Raw genomic sequence first — 9383 nt, 5'->3', positions numbered from 1 at the left:
CTCCCTTTCTCAGACAAGGTATGGTGTAAAATAGGACAAAGATTATGGGTGAAGGGAACTCCTCTTGTTGCAAGTCACTCACTTTCCTGCCCTAGTCCCGTCCCCACTTCCCTCATCTTTATGTGTTATTGTGATACATATGGTTTTTCTTAAGTATAACTAATCTGTTACATCTCTTCTACAGATTAACCATGGCTCAAAGAGATTGAGTGACCTGCTAAAGATAACTAGTATGAGAGCCAAGCTTTCTGATTCCAAGTTCAGGTTTCTTTCCACCACCGCAGTGAACCGCTTTGGGGCGCCTGGGTGGCTCAGTCGGTTGAGCCTTCGGCTCAGATCACGATCCCAGGGTCCCGGAATCGAGCCCCATATCGGGCTCCGTGCTCAGCAGGGAGCCTGCTTCTCCCTCTCCCTTTGCCTACCTGTCTGCTTACTTGTGATCTCTCTCTGTGTGTCAAATAAATAAATAAAATCTTAAAAATAAAAAATAAAAGATACCCCAACCCCCCGCCTCGGCCTCTCCCCTCCGTCACCTCCCTTCAGGAACAGGGATTTTTCGCTGGCTAGCTCCCTGCTCTAATCTACAACTCTACCTGGCACATAGCAGGCACTCAATATATATTTGTTGAATGAAAAAAAAGAATAAGTAGAGGCGCGCCACAGTGCGTCCTGCGACTTCTAGCAAGTCGCTGCCTCTTTCTGGATTACATCTGCCCTCGTCCCGCGCCGGGTTTGTTCCTCCGGCCACTAGACTGCACTGTGGCAACGCACCCCACCCAGCAGGGAGCGGCGCCCTTCTTGGCCCCGCTGAGCCCTCGCTGGTGGGAGGGCGGGTCGCGAGGAACCGGAAGTGCGGAGCGCTGCCGCCGCTGCCGCCGCCGCCACCGCCTTTAAGTGTCGTGTTCACCGCCTGGGTTACCACCGGCTCGGTCGCCGAGGAAGCCGCCGCAGCGGGGTCGGGAGTGGAGGCGGCGCGGCATGAAGCGGCGCAGGCCCGCTCCGTAGCACGCGTCGGGACGCTCCGGGCGGGGCCGGGGGGGAAGGTGCAGTATCCGCCCCCTCTCCTTCCCCTTCGCCCGCGAGGCCTGGGCCCCAGCCCGGCGGGCCCGCTCCGCCTCACCGAGGAACCGCCCGGCGCGCTCTCCGGGTCAGCCCGCTCTGCGGTTTACCCGGCGCGCCGCCCTGCGCGGGTCACAGCTGGTGGCGAGGCCCCGCTTGCCGGAAGAGGAAGCCGAGGCTCTCAGATTCCGATTCCACCAACGTTCACTGGGCGCCCCCTGAGCGCTGGGTGCTGGCCTCCGGACTTCCACGTCCGTTATCTTAATTGAGCCTCGCTGGGGTTGGGAGCCGGGTATTGCCCGGGCTTGCAGATGAGGAAACGGAAGCCCGCAGAGGCGAAGGGATCTGCCTAAAGTTCGACTGTGGCGGATCGGATTCGGACTGAGATTTTTCTGATTTCCCAGCCGGTGTTCTTTTCCTTCCTCCTGCCTCACTCTAGGTCGATTCCCTCCCTGCTCACCGGCCCCTTCTCATTCTATTTCACACACCCCGGGGCAGGATAGATACATTTCTTTCCCTCTTTCCAACTCTCCCCTCACACACTTTCTCCTGAGACTTCTAAGACTTGGCATCCCCCCATTCTCAGCATTCTCTGTTACACCTCTCCTCTTCTTCCCCATTCATAGCTTTCCAAGATCTTTGGCCCAGTCAGTGATAATGAACCTCTCAACTAGCTGTGGACCCTGAAGAGTGAAATAGCTAGGCTTCAGTGAGGCGTTTCGGCGTTCAACTGGACGACTCTTTGGCTCTTGGGTTAAAAATAAGAATGACAGTTGAGTACATCCAGATTCAGGAGTTCTGAAGCTATTCTCTAACCCAAGATGCTCTTCTCTGAGTGAGGGGCTTAGTGCATGGGACGGTGTCTTGACATCTTAGTCCATTGTTCTTAGGCTAGCGTAACTTCACTGTTTTCCCACCATTTGCCCCGAGCTTTTCTCAGCGCATCTCTCTCCATCGCCTACTTGGGCTGTGAGAGCCCAGAATTAAAACTGATAATGAAATGACAAGTGTAATCACAGATCCTCTTTTTTTTTTCTTTCTTTCTTTCTTTTACTGGAATTCCAGAACAATGTAATGCTTCCTTTTATGGAAAAGTTACCTAATTCAGTTATTTTCAGACTATAGCGAGAAAGGAAAGGAGCAAAAGTGGAATGCACTTAAAATGGATAGCACATTCTTGGTCTTATGAGAAAAAGTTAGTTCCCTTTCCACAAAAATGGCCTGTTTTATAACTCTTTTTGGTTGTTCTACAAGTCTACTCTGTCTCCAACCAGCTCAATATGTATTATGTAAAATAATACAAATGTATTATTAATGTAAAAGCAGGAACAGGACCAAGCACACAGAAATAAATGTTAGTAATCATCTGTCATTTTTGAGGATTTGCAATAGCCACCTGAGTAACCTCACATTTGTGTGCCTTTTGTACTTTCTAAAGTTCTTCCATAATTTTCCTTTTAATGTACATCTAGATGTCAGGATTTACACTGTTGTTAGGATATCCTTTTGAGAAAATTAGGCTATACATTTCTGAAATTTTTTAAAAATTATGATTTTGATAATCTAAAATACAGATACAAAATAATGCAGGCATTATATATAATTATATATTACGCCAAGAAGAATATTTCTATATACTATTTGGGACTTTAGATTTAATCGTTTTGGCCACATATCCATTTCAATAATGATCAACAGCCTTATATCTTATTTCGTTATCCTGGTGAGCAGGAGTGGATGGTGAGAAAAGGAAAGACTCCTGTGAGAAGAGAGCAAGATGAGCAGAGGGATCTATGCTTGAAGTTGAGTCACTTGAAAAAAGATCTCTTTGAATGTGGAAGAGATCTGAGCAGATGAAAATACAATCAGGTAGGCACTTTTGAGGGAAGGGCCTTAAGTGAGGAGGTAGGTGGGGCAGTGACGTATATGCAGCACATATACGTGCTGAAAATGTATGCGGAGTCTCTTCTCTAATTTTTGAAATTAGAACTTTGAGAAAGTATTTGAATATACAGTGTTATGGAAATCTGGAACTTAAATCATTTTGTTACACATTTGTGTAAATTACTAAAATATCCTAGAAAATGTGGGATATTCATTTACTATAAACAGAGTAGTAGAATGTCATTTGAACTGTAAAATTTGTGTGTGTGTGTGTGTATGTGTGTGTGTAGAGAGACAGAAATAGTCCAGAAACCTAGTACAATTTAGGAAGAGCAGGTAATTCGCTATTAATGAGTGCAAGCTAATGCAACTTTGACATAGGAGAGATGTCAAGTTAACGGTGACTCAAGAACCTGGGCAGTAAGCCTTGGGAAATCTGCCTGCTGAGCTTCCTGGTTCTATTCCCTAGCCTTATTCTTGTGAGTAGTGGTTTGGACATGAACTTCCAAATTTAAAAATTGGGCAGTTGAGGATAATGAGCATGATTTGTGTAGCTTTTTCTCTCACTTGTCCCTAACTCTTAGAAATCAAGCTAGACCCACTGACTATATTCTATATTTGATAGAAAATAGGCCTCCCACTAGCTTTTAGATGGGCAGTCTCCACTCTCATATACTGCCACTTACTATCAGTGTGCTAAGTAGCAGTTGAGCTAAATGACTTTTTCTCTGCTGAGCTGTTTGGATTTTGGTCCTTGGAGGTAAATGCCCCATTGTAGTAATGTTACAGGTTGGATACCTGATAGAATTCTTGAATGGGTTTTCTGGTCACTTTTGCTACTGTTACATTGAAAATGATAGTACAGTTCACTGTACCATAAAAAAAGACACACTATCCTGGCCACACAGTTCATCTCATTTTGCACGCCATAATGCTTGCCTGGTGGACTCATTCACAACCCACGCCTGCTAATTACTTTTTCTCTGTGGTTGGTAGTTACCCTGGACTCTTGTTAACCTGGGAAATTGAGCTTTAAAAAAAGACATCGTATTAAATACACAACCATGCATTGATTGTTGTTCTAGAGGTAGTTACATAAATATAATCTGTTTCTCTCCCAAATCCACAGGTTGCTCCAGAATTTTTGTTTGTGTTGCTTCTTTTTGATAGTTTCATGAATAATGCATGGCAGAATATCACACAGTGGCTTGTTATAACACTTCTTGTTATTTTTTCTGATACATCGCTGCTTTAAATATTGAAATATTGTTTAAATATTGAAATAGATAAAGGAAAATACATCCCCTTCTGAATTTGTAAAATGAAAAGAAATATCATTAGGAGATGAAATATTAACACTGTTTTGGGGTTGAACTGGAAAATTTGCAAATTTGGGTTCAGGTTTTTGTCAGAATATTAATAGTACAAACATTAAATGCTTTTTGCATAAACTACTTCACCTCATTAAAGCTGCTTGAAGATAGTATCTTTTTTCTCCCAGTTAATCATGAGAGTAAAAGTTATATAATTTGCAATAATAGTTACATAAATTCCTTATAGTCACCAAAAGTGATCATAAGATAGTGATGTCTAGGCAAGAGCAGAAGACAAAGAAAAATGTACCAGCCAGTTAAGTCTTTTATTGTTTGGAGTTCCACTTAAAGGGAAACAGTGTTATCTTGGTAAGTGTCCTAGGAAGTTTATTACAAGTACATTGTTTGCTGCAATTTTATTACTCTTCTAATAATAAACTGGTCGTGATTATTTCTGTTAACTGAAGTCCACATTTATCAAATGTGTTACTTTTTTAAGTGCAAAAACACTTAACTCCCTTAGCACATTTAGATTCACTATTGACATGCTCTTGGATGGAGCATAGCAGCCAACTGGCATATGGCCTGTTTCCTTCCAGTGTGGGAAAGAAAAAAGGAATTTTGGCAAGAGATAGGTAAGGACAGCCTTTTATAAAAGTTCCTAAAAGGATTTATAGTCACAGTGAAACAGACATGACCTCAATTTTTTAAAAAATCTCATTTTTAAACTGAACACCGAGAAGGTGGAACTATTACTTTTCTTACTAGGTTTTGTTGCAACTATGCTGAAGAGCATTTTTTTCCTTGCCTTTTTGGTGGGGGGACCACTATCAGACTTTCATTCCCATTAATATAAAAGAAGGCAGGCCTGTGAACAACTTCATGTGCCTTATTTTTCTAGGAAAATGCAACATGGCAGCAGCGATGGAAACAGAACAGCTGGGTGTTGAGATCTTTGAAACTGCAGATTGTGAGGAGAATATTGAATCACAGGATCGGCCTAAATTGGAGCCATTTTATGTTGAGCGATATTCCTGGAGTCAGCTTAAAAAGCTCCTTGCTGATACCAGAAAATATCATGGCTACATGATGGCGAAGGCACCACATGATTTTATGTTTGTGAAGAGGAATGATCCAGATGGGCCTCATTCAGACAGGATATATTACCTTGGTGAGTATGAAGTCATAGTTTCTGAGAGGAAATGCTTTCTTAATTCAAAATATAGATACAATTGGCACTCAAATTTTGGGGAATAAATAATGAATCAATGATGTTCCATTAAAGGAACAAAATGCCTTTCCTTAGGAATGGTCAGATTAGGAACACAAACAGTAAAACCACTCTTAACAGTTGCTGCTTTCATTTTTTTAAACCAAGGCTGGTTTTGGTGTCTTTTTCCTGAGCCTATTGACTCCACATTTAACATCTGCCTAAATTAGATATATTATGCTACTGACTTCTTTATTAAATTTTTCTTAAAAATTTTATTTATTTTAGAGCATGCGTGTGAGAGAGCATGAGCAGGGGGAGGGAGAGGGACAAGCAGACTCCACAAGGACAGGCTCAACCTCACAACCCTGAGATCATGACCTGAGCCAAAATCAGAGTCGGCCCCTTAACCAACTAAGCCACCCAGGTGCCCTTTGCTTATTAAATTTTTAAAAGTAGGTTTACTCCTTTCTTCCAAAGTTATTTCATTCATATACATATATATTTTTTTAGAGATACTCTCTGCATTAGTCCACATCAGTAATTGCAGATGCATTTTTTTAAATAACTTAAAAGAGTATTCCATTATATAATTGTGCCATATTTACTTAACCATGCCTCTAATAAGGGGCATTTAGGTTTTTCTGTTATACTGTTACAAAAGATGAGGCAATGAATATCACTGTAGTGGATCATTGTGAATTTGTGAATTTATGTATACGACTAATTCCAAAGAGTAGAATTGCTGGGGCAAAAGGTGTGTGTATTCTGAATTTTGGTTGATATTGCCAAATTATCCTTCCAACAAGGTTAATCATTGTAATTTTAATTCTAAGTGAGGTTGAGCATCTTTTCACATATTTAAGAGACATTTGTATTTCTTTTTCTGTGACTGATTTATAATCATTGTCTGTTTTTTATTGGATTGTGGGTGTTTTTCTTCTTAAAACTTTTTTTTTTTTTGGTATAGTGAGGGAGTTAACCCATTGTGATATTTTCCTCTGAGGTTTAATTTGTCTTTAGCCTTTAATGCCTTTGGTCATGTAGAAATTTGTGATTTTTTTTTTATAGTGATTATTTGATATTTTGAAATCTGTCTCTGTAAAAATGGATAAATCTTTTTTTTTAAAGATTTTATTTATTTATTTGACAGAGAGCACAAGTAGGCAGAGAGGCAGGCAGAGAGAGAGGGAGAAGCAGGCTTCCTGCAGAGCAGGGAGACGATGCGGGGCTCGACCTCAGGACCCTGGGATCATGACCTGAGCCGAAGGCAGACGCTTAACAACTGAGCCACCCAGGCGCCCCAATAAATCTTTTTTTTTTTTAAAGCATTATGTATTTAGACTGTGATTGCAGTAGATTGCTATTTTTGAAAATAATTTTTAAATGATTGTTTTCTCTTATAGCTATGTCTGGTGAGAACAGAGAAAATACATTGTTTTATTCTGAAATACCCAAAACCATCAACAGAGCAGCAGTCTTAATGCTCTCTTGGAAGCCTCTTTTGGATCTTTTTCAGGTAGGATTAAACAATGCTGTTCCTGTGATTGGTGTACATTTTCAGATACTGCCTTTACTGAGAGGCAGAAATTCAAGTGGGGTTTTATATTTGAGGTAGAGGTGACTCAAAAAGAATTAAAATATTTTTATATTTTTGAATGTATGACTGTTAAATTCCATTTAATTCTCAACATCTGAAACTAAGGGATATAATTCTGATTTTTAAAACTAGCTTCTCCCTGTTTAATCACCTTTCCCTTCTATAAACTTGTTAGTTACATAGTTCTCACATTTGGGGGGAAGAGTTGTTCATATAAAAGAAGTAATTATATTTCCAGAAAGCTTTTTATTTAAATCTTTAAATTGAATTTATAGTTCTAATACTTAGTAACAGTGCCAAGTTAAGGGTTAAGGAAAGGTATTAAGTTCAGTTTTTGTTTCTAAATGTAGATTTCAGTTTATGTAGAATCAAAGCTTAAGGGTTGTTTTTGTTTTGTTTTGTTTTTTTCCTCAATATCTTATCTTTACACAAAAAGCAAATAGTTAAAAACACCCCAAGAACAAGATGATAATTTGGGTGTAATTGTTTGCCTATTTGGTTCTCATTTATTATTTTACATTGAGTGTTTCCTTATTAAATAGCATTTTGGGTTAAATGAACCAAAATGTGATATTATTCTTAGGAATTAAAAAAAATAATTTCCATGATAACTAATCATTTGACTGTAACTATTTATCAGGGCTGTTGTTTTTCGCATAGGCTTATGACTTTTCTTTAAAACAGAAAGAACCAAAATAATGGTAGTTTCCTCATAGAACAGTTTGCAAATTAATAAATCAAAGTTGTTTGTTGTTGTTGTTTTTGAAGATTTTATTTATTTATTTGACAGAGACACAGCAGAGAGGGAACACAAGCAGGGGGAGTGGGAGAGGGAGAAGCCGACTTCCCGAGGAGCAGGGAGCCCGATGCGGGACTTGATCCCAGGACCCTGGGATCATGACCTGAGCCGAAGGCACATGCCTAATGACTGAGCCACCTAGGCACCCATCAAAGTTGTTTTTTATTTTAAACTTTTATTATGGAAAATTTCAAACTAGTAGAATCATATGTGATTATCAGCAGTTATCAACTCTTTGCATTTCATTGTAGCCCTACCAGTCCCCCCATGCAATCCCTACCCCCACCCCTTAGATTATTTTGAAGCAGAGCCAGATACGTTGTTTCATTCCTAGATAAATCAGTGTGTGTCTAAAGGGTACAAATTCTTTTTAGATATTATCACAGTATCATTATCATAACTTAAACAATTGTTGATCTTTTCTTCATATGAAATATTCAACTAGTGTTCACATTTCCCTGATTTTTAACTATAATTTTTTATACTTGATTTTTATAAATCAAGATCTAAATAATGTTCATATTTTACAATTGATTAATAGGTCTGTTTTAATTTATTGGTTTGCCCTCCATCCTTTTTTTTTTCCCATTGCACTTTGTTGAAGAAAGAAGTTCTGTTTTTGCTGATTGTTTATCCGTGGTGTTATTTGATGTATTTTTTGGTCCCCTGTATTTTCTGTAAATATGACTAGGTAGTTAGATCTAGAAACTTGATCAGACCCAGGTTTGCTTTTTTTTGAAAGCAGGGTCTCAAACAGATACTTGTACACCCATGTTCATAGCAGCATTATTCATAATAGCCAAAAGGTGGAAACAACCCAAGTGTCCACGGACAGATGGATGGATAAACAAAATGTGGTATATACATACAATGGAGTATTATTCAGCTTAAAAAAGAAGGAAATTCTGACATATGCTACAACATCAATGAACCGTGAAGACGTTATGATAAGTGAAATAAGCCAGTCACAAAAGGACAGATACTATATGATTCCACTTACATGAGGTACCTAAAGTAGTCTAATTCATAGAGACAGAAAGTAGAAGGTGGTTTGCCAGGGCCTGGGGGAAGGGAACAATGGCGAGTTGTTGTTTATTGGGTAGAGAATTTCAGTTTTACAAAATGAAAAAGTTCCAGAGATGGGTTACACAACAGTATGAGTATATTTTACACTACTGAACTGTACATTTAAAAATAGCTAAGATGGTAAATTTTATGTTATATATATTCTACGACAGTTTAAAAGAAAGAATATTTCATAGTTAAGGTGTGCTTCCCATCAAGAGGCATATAGAGCCTTATTTCTCTTATGATGATGGCACCCTTTGATCATTGCCAAGATCCATTAATTCATTAGGAGTTATAAAACGGTGATATTTTATCATTCCTTCTTTATTAGCTGAAATACTTCTATAGAAAGAAATTACTATTTAACAGCAATTCAGTTATCCTGATGTGTAGTTCATAATAAAAAGGCAGGATAAAGTTTTATTCTTTCCCTTTATCGTTTTTCAAATA

At 39.2% G+C, this 9383-nt stretch overlaps 1 protein-coding gene across 4 annotated transcripts in view; it reads left to right on the top strand.

Annotated features, from left to right (window-relative positions):
• The first annotated feature begins 849 nt into the window (after positions 1-849).
• DPP8 (dipeptidyl peptidase 8) overlaps positions 850-9383 on the top strand; it is a 60928-nt gene continuing 52394 nt past the window's right edge. For 2 of the 4 annotated variants that reach the window (XR_003515673.1, XM_027569904.1), the window contains exons 1-4: positions 850-1043; positions 2791-2928; positions 5158-5427; positions 6873-6985. Coding sequence is in view for 3 of the 4 variants with exons in the window: in XM_027569904.1 (XP_027425705.1) it covers positions 2892-2928; positions 5158-5427; positions 6873-6985 (420 nt within the window). In the remaining variant the exon portion in view is untranslated. Of the gene's footprint in view, positions 1832-2790; positions 2929-5157; positions 5428-6872; positions 6986-9383 lie in introns of all 4 variants that reach the window. The other 2 variants (XM_027569906.1, XM_027569905.1) reach the window with 2 other exon arrangements.

The sequence above is a fragment of the Zalophus californianus genome, chromosome 6 (genome assembly GCF_009762305.2).
Source record: "Zalophus californianus isolate mZalCal1 chromosome 6, mZalCal1.pri.v2, whole genome shotgun sequence".
In the NCBI taxonomy this organism is placed as follows: Eukaryota; Metazoa; Chordata; class Mammalia; order Carnivora; family Otariidae; genus Zalophus; species Zalophus californianus.
Note: the sequence above shows the minus strand (reverse complement) of the source record. Positions and strands in the feature narration are given on the sequence as shown.